This window comes from Podarcis erhardii (assembly GCF_964252035.2).
Source record: "Podarcis erhardii genome assembly, chromosome: 5".
NCBI classification, from domain to species: domain Eukaryota; kingdom Metazoa; phylum Chordata; class Lepidosauria; order Squamata; family Lacertidae; genus Podarcis; species Podarcis erhardii.
In genome coordinates this window covers 43,058,511-43,083,252 of record NC_138509.1, presented here as the reverse complement: position 1 = coordinate 43,083,252, position 24,742 = coordinate 43,058,511, and the positions used below count along the sequence as shown (strand labels likewise).

Below are 24,742 nucleotides of genomic sequence, written 5' to 3'. Positions count from 1 at the left end.
CCACCACAAAAAAGGCCTGTTCTCATGTTGTCAGCCTCTGAACCTTTTGGGGAGGGGAGGGACAAAGAAAAGGCCCTCCAAACGCAGGGTCTGGGTAGGTCCTCATAGGGAGAGGCGGTCCTTAAGGTATTGAGGTCCTGAACCGCTTAAGGCTTCATAGGTCAGCACCAACACTTTAAAATGGGCCCAGAAACTAATTGGCAGCTATATGCTCAGCTTCTCTTGCCCCAGTGAAAACTTGGCAGCTGAATTTCACAGCAGCTGAAGTTTCCGAACTGTCTTCAGAGGCAGCCCCACGTATAACACATTGCAGTAATCTAACCTAGAAACAAGTAATATACACAAGCTACTAGAAATTGAAATGTACATATCCAGCCCCTATAAAACACTCTTTCTAGCTACCTACCTTGCCTGCAGAAAACAAAAGCAGTGTGTCTTAGTTTCCAGGTTTTAAAAAATTGCTTTCCATATAGGTGTAACATAAAAGAACACAGATGAAGGTTTATGTGGTTTGGAATTAGGCGAATCAACTAGCAATCTCTCAAAGGAACAGAATATCATGAAATTTTGATGTGTATCTGTTAGGCATTTTTGGTATTCTGTGTTTTTATACAGTAATCTACAAAGTCCTAGCCCAATCTCTCTTTTTGCTGTAGAAATTAACAAATGTTCGAATAATGAAAGAAAACATGAGAACTGGTAATCTGCCCGCAAATATGAAGAAAGCCAGAGTTATCCAAATCATCCCATGTAAGATATTAATTTTCCTCTTTGTAAAAACCGAAATACTTTTATTAATCCAAATTAGTAGTGTACGGTTATGTTACACATTCAACAGCAGGTGGCACTGCTAGGCTGAAGTACAAAGATATATCGTAAACTTGATTCTACGAAAGCCTGAAGCTTCATAGCTTTATTGTATTATTGACTATAAAATGCTAAGTATTCTAAGAAACCTAATATGTGGTGTTTTTGTATTTTAGATGACTTTAACAGAGTGATTCTTTCAATGAAAAGAGGTCAGGAGTATACGGATTATATCAATGCTTCCTTCATAGACGTAAGTGTTTCTGTGTATGTGGAATATGTGTAGTACCGATTTTTACAAGTCTTTTCAGCAATCAACTTTGTTTTCGACTAGCAGGCAACATGGTTGCACGTGTGCTTTTATCATTACCACATGAGCTATATTGAAGAGTAACTTGAGAATTTTCAAAAAGAATCAAATTATCAACATCATAAAAAGTATGGCTTTGCACTTAAAATGTCAACAGAGAGAGACAAACCTCCCTGCTCTCCTTGTTCCTTAAGAGAAAACAGATATTGAGGTCCCCACCTGCAGTGAAGCATTTTCTAGCTATCAAATAAGAATTTTCCTCTTCTCCACTTCTTCCAAATACAGTTCTGCTGCCTGAACAGCATTTACTCCTTCATGGTCTCAGTCATAGGGTTCATCTCGCTATACACACGGCCAACTTTTTTCTCTTGACCCTTAGATTTTTATTTTATTTTCTAATATTTAATACAGTCCTCGAGGGAAGCTTAATGTCAGTTACAGAACCCAGCTATATTCCCAGTCTTTCCAGTGCCACCTAATTACATTTTCAGACACTTGCTGGATTGTCCATTGGCTTTATAAATCATATATATTATTTCTCTCTTGTGGTGCGTGTGTGTGTGCGTGCGCCTACAGGGCTTGCATGAAGGTCTGTCTCGCAGGAGGTGGGTGGTGAGAGGCACCTGGCTCCCACTCTCACTCTGAAGGACCCCATTTGCCCTTTCTCAGAGGCTTCACAGAAGTCTCACATGGGTGGCAGCAGTAAACCCAACCATGCAAGGCTTCTTCAGGGCTGACTTGGCAGCCAGGAGGCCAGGTGGAGTATCAGTTCATCACGTCCACATGAGGCAGCCACCTGAGATTATTGCCTGAATTCAGATCATGAATGGCAGCTGGTGTGGTATAGGGATTAGAGCAGGGGTAGGCAACCTAAGGCCCATGGGCCGGATGTGGCCCAATTGCCTTCTCAATCTGGCCCGCGGACGGTCCAGGAATCAGCATGTTTTTACATGAGTAGAATGTGTTCTTTTATTTAAAATGCATCTCTGGGTTATTTGTGGGGCATAGGAATTCGTTCATTATTTTTTTCCAAAATATAGTCCGGCCCCCCACAAGGTCTGAGGGACAGTAGACCGCCCCCCTGCTGAAAAAGGTTGCTGACCCCTGGGTTAGAGAGTTAGACTAGGGCCTGGGCGATAAGGGTCTAAATCTTCACTCAGCCATGAAACTCACTGGGCAACCTGGGCAACCACTGCCTCTCTGCCTATCCTATTCTACCTCACAGGGTTGTTTTAAGGATAAAATGGAGAGAGGGAGAACCATGTGTACCACTTTGACCTCCTTGGAGGAAAGGCAGGATATAAATGTTGTACTACTAGTATACAATACAATACAATACAATACAATACAATACAATACAATACAAATCTTAAGTGTTTTTCTATTCCTGAACTGGTTTTCCTATCCTTCCATTGTATGTAAGGGACTAGCTACAGTTTTCTGGATTTGTGGCTCATTCTGGAGCTTTCTGAAAAGAATTGTTTGTTCTGATATTTCTAGTTAGTCTAGAATCACTTTAAGATTGCCTGGAGTTAAAAATTTGAAATCACTGAGGCATCAGGTAATCGTTGCATGTATGTCTTTTTTTACTGTGAAGGGCTATCGCCAAAAGGATTACTTCATTGCAACACAAGGACCTCTTCCTCACACTGTGGAAGACTTCTGGCGAATGGTGTGGGAATGGAAATGCCACACAATTGTAATGCTCACCGAAGTTCTCGAAAGGGAGCAGGTATAACCACTTTGCCCAATAAAAAAAAAAACATGTTTTGTTATGAGTAGCGTAAAGTGTGATGAGGAAATGAAGTTTTTCTTCAGGACATTGGCGCCGGGCTCCAGAGGGTCGCGCAGAGCTTCCTGAAGCCTGGAGAGCGAGAGCCTCTCGCTCTCCAGGCTTCAGCGAAAGCCTGTATTCACCCCATAGGACGCACCCACATTTCCCCTTCATTTTTGGAGGGGAAAAAGTGCGTCCTATAGGGCGAAAAATACGGTAGCCTATAATTAGCCACAAATATGCTTGTAAGAGCCAGTGTGGTGTAGTGGTTAAGAGTGGTGGACTCGTAATCTGGTGAACCGAGTTCGCATCTCTGCTCCTCCACACGCAGCTGCTGGGTGACCTTAGGATAGTCACAGTTCTCTGAAGTCTCTCAGCCCCACTCACCTCACAGAGTGTTGTTGTGGGGGAGGACGGGAAAGGAGAATGTTAGCTGCTTTAAGACTCCTTCGGGTAGTGATAAAGCGGGATTTCAAATCCAAACTCTTCTTCTTCATACCACCAAACCTGAGCAAAGCCCAGCAGTGTTTAGCAGCAGAGTGCTGTGCAGCCTGGGGACTGTGTGGTGTCACTGTAGTGTTTTGTTGTTCTTCCTCACCCCACTTTTTTTAAAAAAATGCTTTGCTCTTGACAAAGATTTTCAGGCTAGGAATGAGACATGTAGTAGCATGGTTCCTGATGCACACAGCTTCACGCAAATTGTATCTAACCTGGCTTGATGATCCTCAGTAGTGAAAATTCAGACAAAAATCGTCACAATTCTAGGGAAAGTTAGACATAATCAAGTCAATTGGGAAATCAATGGTAATTAAGCGTGCTCAACTGAGTGCTAAGATGTCAGTGGAGCTTGATAGTGCTTACTTAATTTCCTCTGGACCGCACTGAGTGTCAGCAATTGCATGGCGTAGCTGTCAAATTTTCCCTTTTCTTGCGAGGAATCCTATTCGGAATAAGGGAATTTCCCTTTAAAAAAGGGAAACGTTGACAGCTATGCTGCATGGTAGCAAGAAGTCTGCATGTTTGGCGTAGCATCAAACGACATTTCTTAACTTAAGGTGAGATATAATGGGTTTTACAGTGTTACCCGTTTCAAGCGTTGCTGAAATCATTACAAAAGCAACTTGTGTTGTCATATGATTCATGAATGTTTTTAATGTGTCTTTCTAACTTTTTCCCTTTTGAAAAACTTTTTATTTGTCTCCCAAAGTACAGAAGTATTGCATGTCAAGCATATGCTTGTATAATATCAATTGCCTATAGAAAATAGGCATCAACTAAAACATGGAGAATGCAGAACTTCCTGTATTTTTCTTCTTCTGTTCAGTACTCAGATACAGGGGCATTAAATGGTTATTCTGTATCATATGTAATGTGCGATTGGAGGAAGGGGAAGGAGACAGGAACTAGTTCTTAATAATGTTTTTGAGGAACCAGTGCTGTATCTGCATGAATATACTTCAACCAAGAAGTTCTGGAGGCAGCATTCATTCCTTTTCTTCTCTCAATGTTACAGGAAAAATGTTTTCAGTACTGGCCATCAGAGGGATCTGTTACTTATGGAGAGATTACCATCGAGATAAAGAGTGACTCACTGGCTGATGCCATAAGCGTCAGGGACTTCCTGATTATGCACAATCAGGTATTAATGATAACATTTTAAATACGTTTGTGTCCGCTGTGGTTTTCTGAACTTCAGGGTTGCTTAAAGCCAACTGAAATGTAAATTTAGCTCAATTTAGATTATTCATTAAAATCCTCTTACCTTATATAAATCACATGATTAATTTACATTGACCATATATGAAAAGGTTCCTATAGATAGCCATCCTATAGTCTGTGGATGGCTTCCAGTGTTCCGTTCCACTCTTGAAGCTGCATTGAATTTGTGGTTTTCTTGCCTTTGAATGACCAGGAGAAGCTGGGCAGACTTGTCCGACAGTTTCATTTTCATGGATGGCCTGAAATTGGAATTCCTGCTGAAGGGAAGGGAATGATTGACCTCATTGCAGCTGTCCAAAAGCAGCAACAGCAGACAGGAAACCACCCCATTACAGTGCACTGCAGGTAAATAGTTTTGTATTTTATTTTGCTCTATACTCCTTTGCTTGTTTGTAAGTTTGCAATATTTCTATTCTGCCCATCAATATTTCCATGACAAATATTTACAAAAATGTAAAAATATATTTACAACTTTTTTTTAAAAAAGACAATAATTTTCTATAAAAAACATACACATTTAAAATACACAGACCCCAGAAATTGACCAGGTGTCATTGCAGTTATCAAAGTGCCTGCACGACCTGATTGTAATGCCCAGTCCCTGTTACCAATCTAGTAGCCTTGAAACGATTTTCTGCACTCTGGGAGTTTAAGAGGGAATGGACAACTATGACAAGATACTCAGTTATCAGAAATGGGGCATTTGTCAGCAAGGCTTTAATATCACTTTCCTGAAGTGATAAAGTGATATTAAATAAAGTGATATTACATAAAGTGATCAGCAATGGGGAACCTCTTGGCCATGGGCCTAATTAGGTCTGCCTGGCTTCTGAATTTGGGCTGCAAGACCATTTTGGGCAAACTACACTCACCTACCAGTCACCTATTGTCATAAGATGTCAGCTATGGAGATCTGCTTTTGTTGGATAAACTGTGTTCATGATTTTGAAGCCCAATTTCTTATTAGCTAGAACTATAATTCATACATTACATTAGCTTTAATGTGTAATGCACAGCAGTCAGTCACATAGTGATAGTCAGGCTCTGGCTGGTGAGACAAGGATGTTTTGAAGAGTTTCCAGAAGTGCTAGGAACTATATTTATATATTGTTATGCACATAAAGTTATTGAAGATTAAGCTTGGCTGGTTGAAAAATTTAGATGTCAGTTTATATTTCAAGAAAGTTTTCCTTGGCTAGTAGAACTAAATTCCATTATCTGCATGAAAATGTTTATATTAAGCAAATTGGCATAATTTATTCTGCTTCTGCCAGTCCTTGGAAAGAACAGTGAGGCAATGCAGGAATTCTTCTCAGTAGCAGGGAATCAATTCAGGGTGTATTTTCATTGTATTGAATATGGATTTGATAATATAACTTGTTAAAGGGAAAAAATATATATGTATTATAGTGCTGGAGCTGGAAGAACAGGTACATTCATTGCACTCAGCAATATTCTGGAGCGAGTCAAAGCTGAGGGGCTCTTAGATGTATTTCAAGCTGTGAAGAGTTTACGACTGCAAAGACCACATATGGTGCAAACACTGGTATGTTGTTTTAACCACAAAAATATTTGTCAAAAGGATAATAGGATGTTGGTATTTGAGCAAAGTGCCACAACACAGGACTTGGGTGTTCACAAATACATGTAGTGCCAATGCTTAGTCGTGTTCTCTCAGTACTAGGAGCTAACCCTACCTGCAAAGCCACACCACAACAACTTTTGAAACTGCTGAACAGCCTCTGCACAGTGCTATAGGGTATCTTGGATTTTGGGGGGCGGGGGAGAGGGGTGTACAGCTGGTCCTCTGAACTGCTAATAGCAGTGGCAAGATCCAAATATTATTGCATACTTTTGCAATCAAGGAATTACGGCAAGGGTGGCCTCCCTGTATATAAGGGGCAGATTAATTAGAGCTGGTTATTTGTGCTCTGCTTGCCTCTCACAGTTGTTTTAAAAACAATAGCAATAGTCAGGCTTACATATGTGTCCTGGTATCAGAATATAGCCATTTTAGCTGTCTTTTGATGGCTCCCCCACCCTGAGAGGCAGGCTAAAACTAATTAAAATGAAAAAGTAAATGGGAAACTTCTTGATTTGTCAGTGACTCCTGACAGGATTTATGGTTATTTTAAATGGTCCCATTGGGCTCACTGTCCACCTCTCATTCAAAGTCTGCTTTCTCAGTGAACCAACTGCTGTTGTTGTTTTCGTTATATTTTAAAATTAATTATGCTACAACCTGCAAAAAAGAAAGTGTTTTAACAGGATAAGAAATTAAAAATGTTGTCTTTGAGATAGGCTACATATGATTATGCTCCAGTTTAGAGTTAAACATGCTTCACTGGAATTGTTATGATTCAGAGAAATTTTCATCAGAGTAAATGTCTTCTTCTTCTCTTTTCAGGAACAGTATGAATTCTGCTACAAAGTGGTACAAGATTTCATTGACATATTTTCTGATTATGCCAATTTCAAGTGAAAACTCCTGCCTTATTATTATTAATTTAATCATCTGTACAGAGATTTGTAAATCATGTTAATTTATTTCCATTGACTTTTTAAAAACTCTAAATGTACATACTACCATGTTTGGCTTGCTTGGAATGCCTCCTTAGATGTATAAATTATTCAAGACTTTTATTCTCTGATCCAAAGGAGCATGCGCAGAACCGTTTCAAAAAAACACTGAAGAACCTGTTTGATTCCAGAGTCCCACGTTCCCTCCCAAACAGCAGGACTGCTATTGTTTTGAAATGCTCAACATGTGCAGCTTCAGCACATAAAATAGGGGAGCTGCACATCTCGCATACTTTTGCATGTGGGACACCCCATTCTGCTGGGGATATATGTGCAAAGGCTGTGTCTGTGTATCTAGTTCCCCAAGCTGGATCAAGGTGATCTTTAAAGTTTTGCATAACAGATGGCCGTGTACAATATATCACAGTATAAACTATTATGAATATAGGGCACAATCCAGCCTATATTAGGCATATTCAATACCCACTGATTTCAGTGGGTGTATTAAGCTTATGCTTAAATTTTTCCCATTGAAGTTAATAGGATTTGGAGTCCAGTTAATGGCCTGGGAGCACTTGATGCTGCAGCACTGCTGAAGCTAAGTGTGTATGGATCTGATCTGCCCCTTGGATGGGAGTCCTTCGAAGAACAGGAAATAAATACTTTTAAAATTCATTAATGGGACTTCAAAAATGCTTGGTTTTGGCTGGATCATACCCATATTTTTCCCTGAACATCTATGAAATTCTGCCTTTTACTTTTTACTTTTTAAGATGACTTATAAAATAACCCGTGTTTATAAAGCAGAGGAATAAGAGTAAACAGGCTGGATCCAAATCCATGCACATAACAATTATTTCTCTTAGAGCAAGTTCCACACAATGGCCACATGCTACTAGGAAACACTGTGTACACCCCACTGAAATGAGTGTTGCCACCCAAGACCATATGCATTTGCTTGTTGCATTCATCTCAGTATTTGCAGAGTATTCTTTTTTTTGGTTGTGGCGCTGTTTTGATGCTTTTATGTTCATCAGCACCTTGCTCCACTTGTAAACCTATTGATGCTAATGTGAACTGCTGACTGTGGATGACACTATTTGAGGTGCTCTAGAAAGTTGGTTAATATTTTACAACTATTAATCTTAACGTTCAATAGCCAGGTTATATATGTTTGCTTTTTTTGGTATTTTTTAAGCATTCTTCCTGTTAAGCACAACTCATTCAGTGGATTATATATAATGGTACATGAATCCTCCACAAGCAACTGTCTAAGATTCTGAACCTTAGCAAAAAACATAAAACGTATAATTATTTTTGAATACAAGATTCTCTAGATAGTTCTGTTATAATTGCAAGCTGTAACTTAGCACCATAATGCAAATACTGAGTTCGGTGAATTCAGTTAAATAATCTTAAAAGATCACCTTAAGTTATTTAACCTGATATAATTTTTAAAAAAGAAATATTAGCATAAAGTAACATATTTAATGTAAGTTAATTAATCAATATTTTGAAACTATTTTGTATTTTGAAAAGAAAGAGGTTCTGTTCTTGCTATCACAAAAAGGTATATTGCCAGATAGAAAGCAAATATATAAAGGAAAACATATACTTTCAATTTAAAACAATCTAGCTTAAGATAGTTATGGCTAAGCACGACTGAAAGCAACACAACTTCAGTAATTACATAGTGGCAAACTTGCCTCACTGATGTCAATGGAGTATAGTCATGACAAATCTTTAGTTGAATCAGGGAATAGCATCTACTGAAGTCAAGACATTTACTTCCAAGTCCTTAGAATACTGGTAGTGTTCAATTAAGGACACAGATAAAAACACTTGTGCTCCTTTAGTGTCGGTGGTACTTAATGGGAATGAACAGTGTCCTGAATTGTGTCCCTACAAATGGTGTGGTACTCCTCAATGCCAGTATGCTTTCAGACCTCCTATATGACCTATGATTTCACAATTTTCTCCCTTATTGTAAGTATACAGAACTATCCCAGTAGTGTAGCCAATGAAGTATGGACATGTAGGAGTGCCCACAAAATTTGGGTTTGGGCTGTTGGTGCACAACAAACCATTTACTGTTAGGGCACAAAACCCATATGTTTTGAACTGACTTGTATGATGGGTTGCTTCCTAGGGGTTTTACTGTAATGGCTGTGACAATATATAAAGCCCTATGTGGCAATGTCATTGTCTGGACAAAACTAGCTTTGGAGAAAAATGACAAAACACACAGTACATTTTATATCTATTGCTCCCATCTTTTTAGAAGGCATAAATTAAAGAGCACAAGTACAAAAGAATAATTTGTATATAAATGTCTAATATGCAATAGTTTGGGCTTGTTGTTTGGTGTTTTTTTTAATACAACAAGGAAAGCCTTATTGACAACTATGTAGACTTTAACCTGGTCATTACATTTCAGCTCCTGCATTATTTTAATCGATGTTCATTTTAATACATGACTGGAAGAAAGGTGGATACTTTTAGCAATTCAGAGGATTGCAAGGTGTCCACATGAGTCTTTTACTTACCGACTTTTAATTGAAAACAGTTCAGGTTAGTCTATAAGCACACTGTTTTTAAATCACTGCCATTTTATTGCTTGTGTCTTCCCAGTAATGCACTTCTGTAAATTTATATGTATATGTACAGTTGTTATGCACTTAATGAATAGAATTTATTGTAAGAGTTGATTGATGTTAAGCTCTCTAAGCCCCAAAGCAAACACCATTATTTGGTTAAGAGTTGAATGTAAAATAAGCTTTCTATCATAATAATTTTGGAAATCCAAACTCCAAAATGTGAGGAATGAACAGTCCAATACACTATGGATCCAAATCTGTGAGCACATTAATAGATGAAGATAGGTTTTTTTAAAACCACTGTTTCTACCCACCACTTTAGAAGCTGCTTCCAACAGCCTTAAGAGTGTCAGACACTTTCTAATGCAGTACAAATTGTGTGTAAACTGCTGTTTTCAAAATACTGGGGTTTTTATTTAGGTATGACAAAACCATAATCATATTCTTCCTAATATCTCTATTTTTGTTACAATAGAGACATGTGCTAGTCCTGGTATTGAGTTTTTGACTACTGGATAGTAGTAACACCTTTAGGCATTTTTGGTGTCCTGGTGAATATGTCCCCTCAGTTTTCTTGGCTCCTTGATGAATGGCCTCTCTGCACTTAGCCAAAGTATTTTATTTAGCTTGATAACACAAAAATAGTCTTTACAGTTACCAATTTAGTCTCCATCTTCTAATTTCCCACTTCCTAGCTTTCAGTAAACCTAGAATAGCATAGATAGCTGCTGTTCCCTCATCCATGACTCTGGAATTCCTTGCTTCTCTTAGTATCTGGTCCAGTACCCCTTCCTTGACCTCTGACCAGCAACCATAGCTGTAACTGTGAAATCTGCTTAAGGGAAAGCATTGCAGTTGTTCCTTTTTAAATTATCCAAACAAAGTCATTTCCAGATGTAGAGAAAAATCCTGCCTTGGTGGAAGGAAGCAATTATTAGATAATATTTCTAATAGCATCCAGAGCTCTCTTAATTTGTTGCTTGTTCTGTAAAGCAATATTTAAAAAGTAAGATGTGGGCCAGAAATGCACATAGCGGAATCCATTAATGAAGTAAGGATGTTTTAACTTTTCTTATACTTACCCAAGTGAAGCCAGAATACTTGGGGTGAGGCTCATTTTGGTAATACTAATATGAGTGCACTTAAAATGGAGCCAAATGAGCAGCTTTCCCCCCCAATGTGGAATAATTTCTATACTCAACAGTTTCAGATAATTCCGTGGGATTAAATTCTCTGAAGTAATCTGAAGCACAAAACCTTCTCTGTGGCTTTGTTGGATTCCCTTCAGACGATCTAGTTCTACTAGGTTCTCCCATTTGGTGACGACAAGACATGCCACAGTTGAGGAAATACTGTGCTAAACCCAGCCAAATCACTTAATCACAACTAATCTGTTTTATGAGGTTGGTGAATTGCAACTTTAGAAAGCTTGTTTTTCACTTCAAGGTGTTTAGTCAAATAAGACTGTGATACTTCGTACAATGGTATAACAAACATATTTATGGGTTTCCACACTTAAATTTTTTTACATTGCATGAGATTGCATTAATAAATGCCAAACAGTGATTAGAAATTTATATGTTCTGATCTGCATATCTAGTCACTATGTGATTCAACTTATTGTCTTGTGTGACAGTGGACATTGATTGCCAAAGCTCTTAAGTACATGCTTAACTCAGAAACAGTGCACAAATAGTAATATTGTTAAAGCAGTTTATTTTGAAGTATGTTTCTAGAAACCCAGGGTTCCTTATCAATTTATCAGGGAATCAACAATAGCCCTATTTGTGTGTTAAAACCCTCATGCGATTATACTTGTGTGAGGAGAGGGCATGAGCGTGTTAACTCCCCAGCTTCACCCTCCATGAAGCTGGATGTCTGTTATATGCATGCAGATCCAGTGTGATTTAGAACCTTGCACAATCAGCGTCCTGAATCACATGGAGAGCTAACACTAATGCAGCAGCGTCCTGGCTACAGATCTTTGCCCTCCAATGCATGGAGGGAGCAGGCCAGCACTCCCTTTATTGCATCTGCTTTTTTAATGCCTTGCAAGGACTAACAACAAGATAAAGAACTGTAACTTAGCTAACCAAAAGGCATCTTATCACTTGTTACTGATATTTTCCTGCAGAATACAGCAGCGGAGGAGACATGTCCTTTGTAGGCCTGGCACCAGGGACTAGCAAGATCTGGCAGGGCCCCCTCTAATAGTTTATATACATAAAAATGCTTTAAAAACAACAAGAGCAGTGTGCACACAGGCATGCAAATAGTTAATGTGTGTGGGAAAATGTAGCTGTGTGGGGAAAGGAAGGCTCTGGTCTTGACCTTCTGTTGCCTGTATGACAGCCAAGGTGTTTCCATTCTATACTGTACTTGGATTCCTTGCTCCCCTGATTGTCACAGGATTTGCAGAGCCCACAATTAGCCACAACGTTCAGGATTAACTCTGCACTGTTGCAGAAGTTGGGAGAGCCTAAGCTCACAGTTTGCCTGGTCCACTTGAGGTCTCCCATGTTACCAGTAGTGGATGCTATATCAGGCAGCGCAGGCTCTGTGCCCCCGACTCATCTGCTGTTAGAGCCAGCCCATCCGCACGCCCCATTTAGTCAGCCAGCTAGCCCTCTGCATGGAGCTTAGGAGCAAAAGAAGATACTGGAGGAAGCCCTGCTCATGCATTCAAAAGAACACCTGAGCTTGAAACAGTCCAGGAGTGTGTGCACCAGCCCCTCCTCCAGTATCCTCATGTGTGCCATCTCCACTCTCTCCTCTCCTAAGGTTTGAGCAGAAATATCTGCAGCAATATTCTAGCTGCATTCAGAAATTCCCTGCAGACCTTTGTGGGAGTAGGAAGCATGCAGAGGGTTACTGGGGGCAGGGGCAGCATTGCGTCCCTGTGACCCTACACAATTTGAACTCTCATGTACTCTTCTGAATGCATGAAGTGTGCACTCTCTTGTATTTGATGTGGATGTGTATCTCTGTGTGTGCACATTTCTGCATCTCTCCTCTGCGTGTTCAGGCCTCCTGCTATCTCTTGCATGGGGTCCAAAGAATCCTGGAAACAGCCCTGGTGCTGTGGGACATATGTGCTCTGTATAGGGGCCAGCTACTCTCACTACGCAAATTTAAGAATGTGACACAATGCACTCCAGAATTCCCTGCAACACACAACATAGTTCTTGGCAGACAACTCAGTGTGGAAAGCAAGCAAGTTTTGAAATCTTGTACTAAGTAGATACTTAATGGCTTGGGTTAATCAGGCCCAACAGAAGAATGCCTGCTGTATTGATTAGTGTTTTGAAAATGACTTTTATGAATTGGTTTTTAAAGGAATTTGAACATCTTTGTTTCCAGCATTTGAAAATGTTTTCATTACACAGTATCATTTTTAGTATGTTGCTACTGAACCTTATTCTGTATATGCAAAACTATATTTAATTTATGTCAAGATCTTTATAATATATGTATGTATTATACAGTGATATTTTCTTTTATTACATTTATAATTTGATCTTGCTGTATTTATAATGCCAGTGAATGTTGCTGAATTATTTGTATATGCAAATCGCAAGATCTAATAATTCTGATGCAAGAACAAGGTTTCATTTTTATTTTCAGGCTGCATTTCTTTCTTTAAATCTCTTAATTTCATTCCTCTACTATTTGCTCATTTAAACTAAATACAGCAATAGTGCAAAGGACATAAAATCCCTTACTTAAATTACTTCCCAGAACTTTAAAAACTCTAGCTATTTGACTCAGAGCACTGTTCTGACAAAAAAAGAGAGTTAAAAATGAAGCATTATACATCTAACATTAATTTGCAACAGCAATTTATCTTCTCAACCAGAACACGCTTATTTATTCTAAGTAATCTGAATAAAAGTAATCATTATTCTCAGTTGTTCCAATGGATTATACAAAAGTAAATGTAATCTTCCTGGGCAGTACATTTTGGTCTACTTGAAACAAATATAGCCATGGCAGGCATTTTAGACCTTGTCTACACATGCATCAAAACGGATTTGAGAGGGTTAGACTGGACTGCAGGAGCAGAAACATGGTGGTGATGGGGAATGGCATAAAAAGGACATGGTGCACTTTTGTGTGTGCCAAGAGAGATGGTTCTGTTGCATATATTAGATTTCTGAAAGAGAATGATACGTTCGTTTTAAAACATCTTTCCTTTGAAGGAAGTACAAAAGGAATCCAGCAATGTCTGGACAGTATGTCCTCTCCCTTACTCCTCTCTGTGCTGCCTGTGTTACATGCAGTGTTCCACTTCAGACTGCAAATAGGTGGTCACATTTATAATGCTCCCCTATGTTCAAAACTCCTTCATGAGTAGAAAACAACTGGGAACAAGCTGTGCTAGAACCATTCTTCCTGGTAATGCTGCTTTTGCTTGCAGGGTGTTTTAATATGCTGGAGCATTCAAATCTGGGGTGTCCATGGATAGTTTAACATGGTTTCATCCTGTCTCCTTCCTCAACATTCTATCTACCCTCATGTTGCTTTATGTGTAGACCATGTCCTAGTTTGCTTCAGTCACCACTCTGGATTTAGTAGGGTACTATTTTCTATAATGCAAAGGCACACACCACTGATATCTCAGCTATGTGGAGAATATTGTATCCTGATTAGATATAATCTAATTAGATTAGATTTCATTGGAGCATTAAAACTGGACAGAACCATTTATTTGGGCTAACAATTTCTTTATTCATATCAAAACCATTCTATGGTATTTTTATTTACCAAATGTTCCTAAATGTCCTGCCTTGAGGCCATCCACAGTTGTCCAATGTTACTTTCACTAATAGGATCCTGCTGTAAGATCTCCACCCAATAAGTTCCAGAAATTCTTACAGTGCATATTACCTTCATCATGCTTTAAGTTGGTAGAACCCTGTTTGCTGGGGGGTTTTCTGATGGGAGGTAGATAGCTACTCATTGCCATTGTAAAAGAGTGTCTGAATTCTATGAAAACACACACACACGTCACAAAGTTACAATTTTCAATTACATCCCTGTTGTGAGGTTAACATATAGCAGCTATCAATCAGAGCCCATTGCTTGTAGTTTTTGAAGAATCAACTATTTTGGAAGATTTTTTTTTTAAAAAATATAAATCCTCTCAGTCGCCAAGCAGTAGATAACTGTGTCTCACATAACTGAAATCCAGATCTGCCATCACCATGAGAAAACTACTTGTGAATTTCCATGAGCAAGTTCTTCATTTCTGACAGTTCCTTGTTTAATTCTTGGTAACCTAATGCCACAGACTATGGAAAAAAGCTTATAAAATTGACTACATGGGATGTCAGTGCTTAGAACTTGGAAGAATTTAAAATGTTTCCAATCTATTTTGGCCCTGTTGAGATCTTGTTTTTAGAACTCTGATTCTGAATATTGAAAACCTGTAAGTTGACAGCTTTTTTAATTATCCAGTCTAGCATACATCTATTCACTTTGCCAGAACTCACATGTAAACAAAGACCACTGTAGCTGGATTATAAGTGACTTTCTCGGGATCATTCCCAAGACTACCCAGGCTATATAGTTTTATTTGAAACTGCAGTGGCAGACCTCATTATGAGATTTGTAGTCTGTTTTCTGAACATCCTCTGTGGCTTTGATAATAGTGTATTTAAAAAGAATACATTAGTAAAAGTAATATTCTATATTATATTTGATCTAATACAGTAAAACACAGAACTCTTGTGGGAGAAGGGCAGTTGAAAGAAAAAAATCTCGACAATTTGTTACCATTTTTATATCAAATAAAATATCTTGATGTTTTGGAGTTCTGTTTCCCCAGGTAATTTGCTACACTTTGCACTTTTATCATCTAAAAGATAGATAGATTAATTATTTGAAAGGATTTTAAATCTTAATTTTATATGAGCTTCTTATAAAGCATATTCATAAATGCATGCAAGAATCATGTCTCTGAGCTTTTGATTTGTGTCTTACAAATAGAAATAAATAGTTACTGATAAAACATACCTTCCTCAAATACTGGCATTCAGATTACACTATCTAGATATCTAGAATGAAAAAATAAATGGCTATAGCTTATGCCAGTAACTGTCCTTAGCTAGAAAATGTGCAGACCCATCTTTCTCAAAAGTGAAAACACACAGAGTTCTTAATAAAATAAGATTAGACCAACTCCATTCTAGTCCAGCACCCTGTACTCATAGTGGGCAACCAGCTATGGTTTCATGTGGGAAGTCTTTGAGAAGGACAGGAGCACAACAGCAACTAATATGCAGAAGCATACTGCTTTTGTGTTTTGTTTTAATAGATTTTTATTAAAATTTTAAAGGTTACATGAGTAATAAAAAATAACAACAGAAAAACACCCAATTAAACCAAAAAAGAAAGCAAAACAATACATAAAAACAAGTCACATCAAAGAAAAAAGATAAAAAAAGGAAAACAGACAAAAAAGGGGAAAAAATGCATACAATAAAAAAGAACAAATCAAACCTTTACATAACTTTCTTTCTTTAGCTTATTTCCTTGACCTCCTCACACCTCCCCTCTTTGTATTCTGGTTCAGTTAGATATTTCAGCAAATCCTTCATCTTTGTTTTTATCCTAATAATTTATCTTAATATACTGTAATTTAACATTCTCTTCTTTCACCAATTAATCATCCATTTTTACTTTGTTTAATCTTATTTCTCATTAAAACTAATATATTTGAACTTAATCTCTTAAGACATTTCCCCTTGGGTCATAAAAATTTCATTCCACGATTTTTCCATCTCTCATTAATTTTTTTTTTAAATCTCCATATATACACTTTAAATTCCAATTTTCTTCCACAGTCTCTCCTCCCCGGTATCGGCCCCTGCCCTCAGTTCCATCAACCTCCCAGCATCCATCAACCTGGAGATCTTATATCCAAGGCTCTTAACTCTTCTTCACTTCCTTTCTGCCGATCTTCTTGATAATCTTTGGTGCTAAAAAGCAGATCTTGGGGGAGCTCCAACCCAACGATGCTTATATTCCTTCTTCACAGGTCTGCCAGATTTCCATAGTTAAAGCTAGGGCCCATAAAGTATTCCAAATCTTGTTTCACAATTCTTCCAAGTCCAAAGGCCCCAAAAGCTCCAATCTCCTCCTGGCTCAAATTCATATTCCAAAAGTCATTTGATCCCTGCATAAGGGGATCTCTCCACCTTTCCTTTTCCAGATCAGGCCAGGCACCCATCTTCAAAAACTGGCTTCTCCTAATTACAGTCATATAAGGCCTCAAGTTGTAATCCTCCATTTGCCTCTTTAGGGTTAAGGCTCCCCCTTGTTTTGCTTTATACTCAACAACAGCAACTTTCTCCTTCTCTAATTCATCAATTTGTTCAGTTAAGAAAGATTCTTGTGCCGGGTTCTTGTCGACTTCTATGCCGATGCCCACTTTTGTTCCCAAAATATCAATATTAGTAGCCATGACATCTATCTGTTTATGCAGCTTTCCCAACAGATAGATTGTCCTATTCAGTACAGACGCTACTTCTTCCTTTGCCGACATTCTTAAGATGTTCAAGGTCAGAACTAGTTTCTCACAGTCTTTATTTTAAGACCAATTTCCCAGCTGCACTCTTGTAACAATGTCCCAAAACTCCCTCTAGAGGAAGACAGTCTCCATTTGTATCAATCCTTTCCAGCACAATTCCAAAAGTAAATTAGTAACAGTTTCCAGTTACTTTTTCTTCTTTTTAAGTGCAGAAGCAGACAATAGAAACAATGTCTTTCTTTTAAAGCTAGCTGTCAAATTTGTCCTGTTTACTGTCGATGGACTTTTTGCAAACCATTCCCAGGTTCAGAGACATGATGCTTCGATTTTTAATTTTTCACCTTCTCCTGCAAGTTCACTTGGTCAAAATTAATAGTTTCAATCAGTGGAGTTTTAATCCTTTACGTAAGACTTTCCAAAACCTTAGTTAACAACTACTTTGCTTCAGTCTATTTACAGAAAGGGAAGGTGGACTTCCTGTTTGAACCTTCCCCGTTCGGTGCCAAATTAAATTATTTAAGAGCTCAATTTCCCGTTCTACTCACGGGTTGTTGTTTAAAATCCAATTGTCCACAGGAAAAAAGTCAGCGCTCTCTGACAGCAGCAATGCGGCTTCGCTCTGTGAAATAAGCGGTCGATTCAAAGCACCGCACCTCTCACCCCACGTCGCTCCGGATTCCCGATACCGGGTCTCCCCACGAGTAGGGGGGCACAGAAGGTGCCAGCCGAATCCCAGGTTCACAGACTTCTTCCGTCTGTGATTTCTAAGGGTCTCCGCCTTCGCTGTGGCGGTCAGACCCTGTTTTTCACGGAGCCGGTTCCTCCCGATCGGAGGAGCTCCGCAATTGCCGGAGGCGCTAACCCGGAAGTCCTAGAAGCATACTGCTTTTGACAGTGGAAGTAATACAGTCATGATAGCTCTTACTCCATACATTTGTCCAGTGTCCTTTTCAAGCTATCCAAGTTGATGGCCAACACTACATCTTGCAATCATGAATTCCATAGTCTAATCATGTGCTGTGTGACATAGTTCCTTTTGTTCGTCCTAAATCTTTCAGCATTCTAGTTTGGTGGATGGCCCAGGTTCTAGTACATGTGAGAAGGATAGATACTTCTCTCTAACCCAGGGGTAGTCAACCTTTTTATACCTACTGCCCACTAATGCATCTTTCTTGATGGTAAAATTTCCTTACCACCCACCAGTGCTCGATGGAAGGAGGATTCAGCTTGTTCCATAGAACCCCTACCGCCCACCTAGAATCCAGAAATGCCCACTAGTGGGCGGTGGGGACCAGGTTGAAAACCCTTGCTCTTACCAGTTTCTGCACATCATGCATAATTTTATACAACTCTATCATGCTCCACAATACCTTTTTCTAAACTAAAAAGTTCCAAATGTTGTAATCTTGTTCCAGCTCTCTGATCATTTTGGTTACCTCCTCAACAATATCCTTTGGTTACCTTCCAGCTCAACAATATCCTTTTCCAGCTCAACACAGTATTCCAGTGCAGTCACCATAGATTATTGGAGCTGTATCTTCCTGGCAGCAGACAACAGAACCACAAGACAGGTGTAAAATACTCAGTTTTTATTTACAACCTTACAAACACAAAGCATGTGGGTGTTCTCTTTTGCAGGCAAATGCAAACTGCAACTTCTCCTTTTGTACTCATCACCAGCTGTACCTAATCAGTCTAGAAAACCACACCACGAACTCACAGAAACAGTTCTTAAAGTTACAACAATCTTTTGTTTCTTTGCAGAATGACTCCTACCATAGATTTGTGTAACAGCATTATGATATTGACAGTTTTATTTTCAAACCCTGTCACACACTGGCTCAACATTTTCATTAAGCTAAGATCTCGTTCCTCATAAGTCACTGCCATTTCAGACCCCATAAACGCATATATGAAAAGTTAGGACTCCCCCAGCAATGTACATCACTTTAGAATTGTTTGCATTTATTGCACTGGCCATTTTAATTCCCACTAACCCAGTCTGGATAGATCCTCTTGTAGCTAATTCGCAAATCAATTTTTCTTCTTACAAACCTGAACAATTTGGTGGCCACAGCAAATCTGGTGACCTCACTGCTCACCCCTAACCCCAGGTTATTTATGAACAAGTTCAAAAGTGGAGTCTTACCAAGAATCTTGGGGGACTTGGCTTTCTACATCACTCCATTGGGAGAACTGTCCATTTATTCCTGTGAAGGGAAGGTGACCTTCATTACTTCATGAAAAGCAGCAAAAGTTCAAAAACTCAGGGGACTCTTCTGAGAAGCTTTTCTTGGTCACTTCTTCCTGTTCTTTAACCAGTTACTGATCCATAAGAGGACTGCCTCCGTAGCTGGTCTCCATTTTTTTTTACCTCTTTTTATTGTTGGTTTTAATGTTTCTGGAATTTGCTCCTCAAATTCTTTTTTAAATCCCTTATTGTTTGCATTCCCCCCCCCCTGCAAGGGCTGTGCTCCCTTTGCCAAATGAGAACAAAAAAGTAGCAAATAAAAATAAAAAGGAAGTATTTTTCTGAATGAAGCCTTCTCCAATCGCTTTCCTTTACTCTCCTCATTAACCACACTGGCATTAGTGGTATCTCTCCTTATAAACTTGGTTCACTTATCTGTAAGTCTTAACATGCTGGTAAAAAATCCTGAATGTGTGCTAAAGGCTTGGTATCTTTCTTTTTTTATTACAGTAAAACTATAGTGAAGTTACTTTGCAGCATTATTTCTGCAGAAAATCCTTTCTTTTGAGTGCACTCCTATGCAGCAAGTATCTTGAGATACTGAAAATATAATTCAGATAATTACAATTGTATGGTCAGAATGATTTCTTCCTACATGCTGGAGTGGTTGGACTAGGATCTGGGAGACCAGGGCTCGTATCCCCACTCAGCCATGAAGCTCACAAAGTGACCTTGGGTCAGTCACTGCCTCTCAGTAAAACCTACTACATAGGGTTGCTGTGGGTATTAAATGAGGAGGAGGAGAACCATGTATGTCACCTTGAGCTCCTTGGAGAAAAAGATGGAATAGAAATGCAATGAATAAAATAAAATATCCTACTGTGATGTCCCTTATAACTGGCTCAAAGGTGCAACTTCCAAAAGCATGTTAAAGAGCAAGTCTATCAAGATAAAATGATGTACATTGTCAGCTATTTACTCAATTATACCCATGCACATGACACAGTAGTAACTTCAGAATGTTGTATCTGTATAACTGGGACTGAAATGTTATACTATTTTGAAAATAACCAGGTTTTACTAAGTTGACTACTCAAACTTTACATATTGCAATCTAATGGCAAATTTACACTGCAATCTAACCATGTTTAGTCAGAGGTTAGTCCAATGGGAACTGGATTCAGTGGGGCTTAGCTTACTCCCAAGTAAATGGAGTCAGGATGGCCTAAGCTGGATCGTGCCAGTAGCTTTGCCACTTCAGAGTAATTTAATTCCAAAGCGAAGCTAACATTAACAAAGCTGTTTACACTGAACTACAACACATTTGAAGTGACTAAACATCATAGCCACATGAAAACAGCAAATGAGGCAAACTATAAAAATTACAAAAGCAAAGCACAAATGTCAAGAGATTTTGCTTTTTGAAAGATCTAAATATTAAAATGTTATGCCCTGCAGCAGAAAAGAATGTATGACCTTGCCGAGGCTTTGCTTCCTTTGTGTATATATTCTGCTCGCAAAAACTTTATTAACTTGATACTAGACCATATATTCTACCAAGGCAAACTACTGGAAGTAAGTTAATATGCAGCATATAAATTGCAATGTATATGCTATTAATTTTCAGTATCAACTACTTTTACACAAAAATATATATAATCTACACATATATCACCTCCTTACTAAATCACCAATATACAAACACCCAGAGGTGTGCATAGGGTCCCTTGTGCCCTTGGCAAGCAGCTATATCAACGCCCTCCCCTGAAAAAAATAGCCTTATCGCAATACCACATTAGAAATTACTAGATTTCACATGACTGAAGTACTCAAAATGTCTGGAGTGAGGGTGAGGCGAGGCAAGGAAGTTCCTTATAAGTCCTATTGAGTTTAGTGGGGGGTTTACTCCCAGGTACCCTTAATTAAATAGGCAGAAAAAAAATGGCATACGGCACATGGGAGGGAAAACAGCACTTGTGCAGACCATGCATACAGTTTTCTGTGTAAAAAGTGTACAATATTATACATTTACAGATAGGTAGCCGTGTTGGTCTGCCATGGTCAAAACAAAATAAAATAAAAAAATTCCTTCCAGTAGCACCTTAAAGACCAACTGAGTTAGTTCTAGGTATGAGCTTTCGTGTGCATGCACACTTCTTCAGATACACATTATTGGCCATGGGTGGAGTATCCTGTTTTCTCTCCTCAACACTCAAAGACATGTAGGTCTACACATACACTGCACATACTCATTTTGTTTCATTCGTGTGTATAGAGTTTAGAATCTATAACTATCTCAGTCACCTTTTAAATTTTAAAGCAGTTTTCCTCATCTGCTTTTGATATTCACTTTTCCACTTTTTTGAATCTGATGACATAATGGAAAGTGGAAGTGGAAGCAGCTCAGGCAAGACTAATGTAAGACGATACAGATATGAAATCAAAATGACTGCAGGTTTTATTCAGATTGAGGGGTTGGGGAGAAACCCTGCTCCAGGAAGCCTAATTGGGAGGGAGGATTGGTTTCTCTGTATATAATATAAATGTAAGAATGTTATCAAACAGCCCCCACTGGAGGCTTGCACTGCCACATCACAAACCTGGATTTGAATGAAGTCAGGGCAGGATAGAGGAGCAAATGTGAAGGCAAGCTGCACAACAGCAGCATGGGAGTGAGGAAGGGAGGCACACTGAGAGGCAGAAAGCAGTGGTTTAAAGTGGTGGAAGTTTGAGTAAAGCAGAGATGGAGGAAACTGGGAAGAAAATGGTAACTTTAAACACCAGCAGAAATTTTAGTAAATTAGGGGTGGAAGGTTTAAAGCAGCCACTCCCCCCCACCCCTTTCAGTGTTTTCTCCCTTCTTGTTATCCTGAAACTTACCCCTTTTGCATTCCTCAACTGCCTCATTTGAGAGACAGAAAGGATGTGGAGTCCTCAAATATTCCATAGTACTTTTTTGCAATGTATTTCACTCCTGGTTCTGCATGAAGTTCCAGATTTGATGTAGCAACTTAGAACAGATATTTTATTAGCAAGCGCCCAAAATATACACAACATCCATCAACTGAATTTAACCTTCTCAAACTCAACAAGCTAACTCACAAGATTTTGCTCATATTAAAAATAGAAATGTGATGAAATTAGAACAGCCAGCCTAAAGGTTCAAGAGGCCCTACTCCTTGGACCAGAAACTAAGAAACAAAAATTTTTGCATTAAGACTCTTTTGAGATGGACATTTCTTCTATTTTGGTGGAAAGCTTACGAGTATGCTATTTATAAAATACTTTTTCTTTCAGCACCACTTTCACTTACTGCATCAGAAGGAGCTTCCCAATCTAGATAAATATTGAAACTAAGTAACAAAGGAGTCAACTTCCCATTCACTTCCCATTCATATATTGTCCAGGGAAACAAGAGGCTACTTAGTAAAAGAAAAAGGAAAGAAAACAGAAAAGAAAAAGTCAAACCAGCACACAAAGGCACAGGAAAATACTGTAATTATATTAAGCACCGGTATTTGACGGTAGCAGGAAGGATTCTGTTAAATGCCAAATATAATGCTCGAGAGTAACTCCTACCTTTAGAAATTCAGAAGACTCCCATGCATCCCCTGTTGCATAAATGTAGAAATCATTTCTTTATAAATGTAGAATGTATTTATACGTACTCTTCTTTCTGAGCTAAAATTTCAAATATGTTTTTGAAATAAACCAGGTATGTTTTAGACGTATCTCTTTGTAAGTAAAAGTAACTAATTGTTCCTTACGCGTCATTTACGTATAACTGAAAAGCTGCAGAAGGAGTTCACCACTGCAGCGATCTTGCAGAAAAAATTGGGGGGGAGGCACGGACATGGGGGTGAAGATGAGAGCAGGTGTACAGTGGGACTGCATAGGAGAAAGGGTTTTTCAGAGATGGGAGTTGGGATGGTGAAAAGCAAGCTCTAGCAGTTGCATGGGCTTGGGACTGGCTGCCTACAAAAGAGACGCTAAACTGGAGAACTTGAGTTACTTGTGTGGAACTGCAATTGCCAGATCCTGTATCATAGGCAGTGGCGTAGCGTGGGTTGTCAGCACCCGGGGCAAGGCAAGTAATTTGTGCCCCCTAACCCATGGATTTGCGCCCCCTAACCCTAACCCCTAGATGTTGCGCCCAGTGCGGCCGGCCCCCCCCTGCACCCCCACGCTACGCCACTGATCATAGGATCCAACTCCTAGGGACCGAGGGGTCCTTCTCCCCGCGTAAAACATTTGAGCCCCACCCCCCAGTTGATGGGCATGTGCGTGCCCGCGTCATGTGCTGAGCGAGGCTTGCTTGGGCCCCCCAATATTTCATTCAAGTTTCCACACCCCTGTCCTGTGTAGTCACGAGGGTGCCCCCCCCCCATCCTCCATTAATTTAGGGGACGTGTCTGCACCTGGCAAGTCTTTCCATTTTCAGAAAAAGAAAATAGTGTAGGGGGGAGAATATTATTATTATTATTATTATTATTATTATTATTATTATTATTATTTATTACTTATATCCCGCCCATCCGGCTGGGTTTCCCCAGCCACTCTGGGCGGCTTCCAACAAAACACTAAAATTTCTTTTTCTTAAAATTCAATCATTGTACTTGGAAGTTCTTCAGCTACTTCATAAGCACTCAAAAGTTGTCATTATATCCACCCTGTTGTGCTATTTTTAAGCAGCGCCTCAGAAGAGAGGAGGGACGGCACCCTCAGAAGCACGCCCATTGAGAAGACTTGAGTTCAGAGGCGCTTACTCGCAGGTAAGCGGCATTACGGCTGTCCCCTAAGCGGGAGCCCTTTTCCCGTCTCCGTCGCTTGGCGCGAGAAGCGAAGGAACCTAAACGCGCTCGGCGCTTCTTCTTACTGTCTGTTAAAAATTGAACGGCCTTCTGGGTTCCCCATTGGATCGTTTTTCCTGCTCGCGTCATCCCGCGTTCTCCAATCAGAACCCACCGCGCGTCGTTTTAAAAAGTAAATCTGATAAAACGTTGCGCCATATTTATGCTTCCGCGGAAGCCATTCAGAAGTAGTCCCCACACAGCCCGCTCTCCCCCCCCGCCACGCCTCCCAAAAAGCTCAGTTCAGTGTGGGAGTGGTGGTGGGGTAAAGAACATTATTATATTTTACCGTTCTTCCAGGGCAGGGGACAACAAAGTTAAAAGAAAAGGCGGCAAAGTTTTGCGTGGCGGAGAGATACCGACCTGGAGTGAGGAGAATTTTACGCCGGCACTACGGAAGTGACGACATCAGAGCGGGGATTTGAATTAAGTGAGGAGTTAGT

The 24,742-nt window shown here is 39.4% G+C and overlaps 1 protein-coding gene and 1 long non-coding RNA gene across 15 annotated transcripts in view; one reads left to right on the top strand and one right to left on the bottom strand.

Annotated features, from left to right (window-relative positions):
- Nucleotides 1–9,536, top strand: part of PTPRE (protein tyrosine phosphatase receptor type E) — a 149,780-nt gene extending 140,244 nt beyond the window's left edge. For all 10 annotated transcript variants that reach the window (XM_081863230.1, XM_081863229.1, XM_081863226.1 and 7 more), the window contains 7 exons: nt 657–750; nt 984–1,060; nt 2,715–2,849; nt 4,405–4,530; nt 4,804–4,955; nt 6,021–6,156; nt 7,018–9,536. In XM_081863230.1, the coding sequence (XP_081719356.1) occupies nt 657–750; nt 984–1,060; nt 2,715–2,849; nt 4,405–4,530; nt 4,804–4,955; nt 6,021–6,156; nt 7,018–7,092 (795 nt within the window). In that variant the 3' untranslated portion in view covers nt 7,093–9,536. The remainder of the gene's footprint in view (nt 1–656; nt 751–983; nt 1,061–2,714; nt 2,850–4,404; nt 4,531–4,803; nt 4,956–6,020; nt 6,157–7,017) is intronic.
- Nucleotides 210–24,741, bottom strand: LOC309342625. Of its 5 annotated transcripts, XR_014156927.1 has the most exons (4): nt 22,763–22,982; nt 19,408–19,468; nt 4,556–4,603; nt 210–540 (listed from the first exon to the last, which is right to left on the bottom strand). It is a non-coding gene; the product is annotated as an uncharacterized lncRNA (long non-coding RNA). The 5 variants fall into 5 exon arrangements; XR_014156924.1 differs by lacking the exons at nt 210–540; nt 4,556–4,603; nt 22,763–22,982 and adding exons at nt 12,201–14,713; nt 24,663–24,741; XR_014156925.1 differs by lacking the exons at nt 210–540; nt 4,556–4,603; nt 22,763–22,982 and adding exons at nt 12,201–14,713; nt 24,216–24,379.
- Between the last annotated feature and the right edge of the window lies 1 nt (nt 24,742).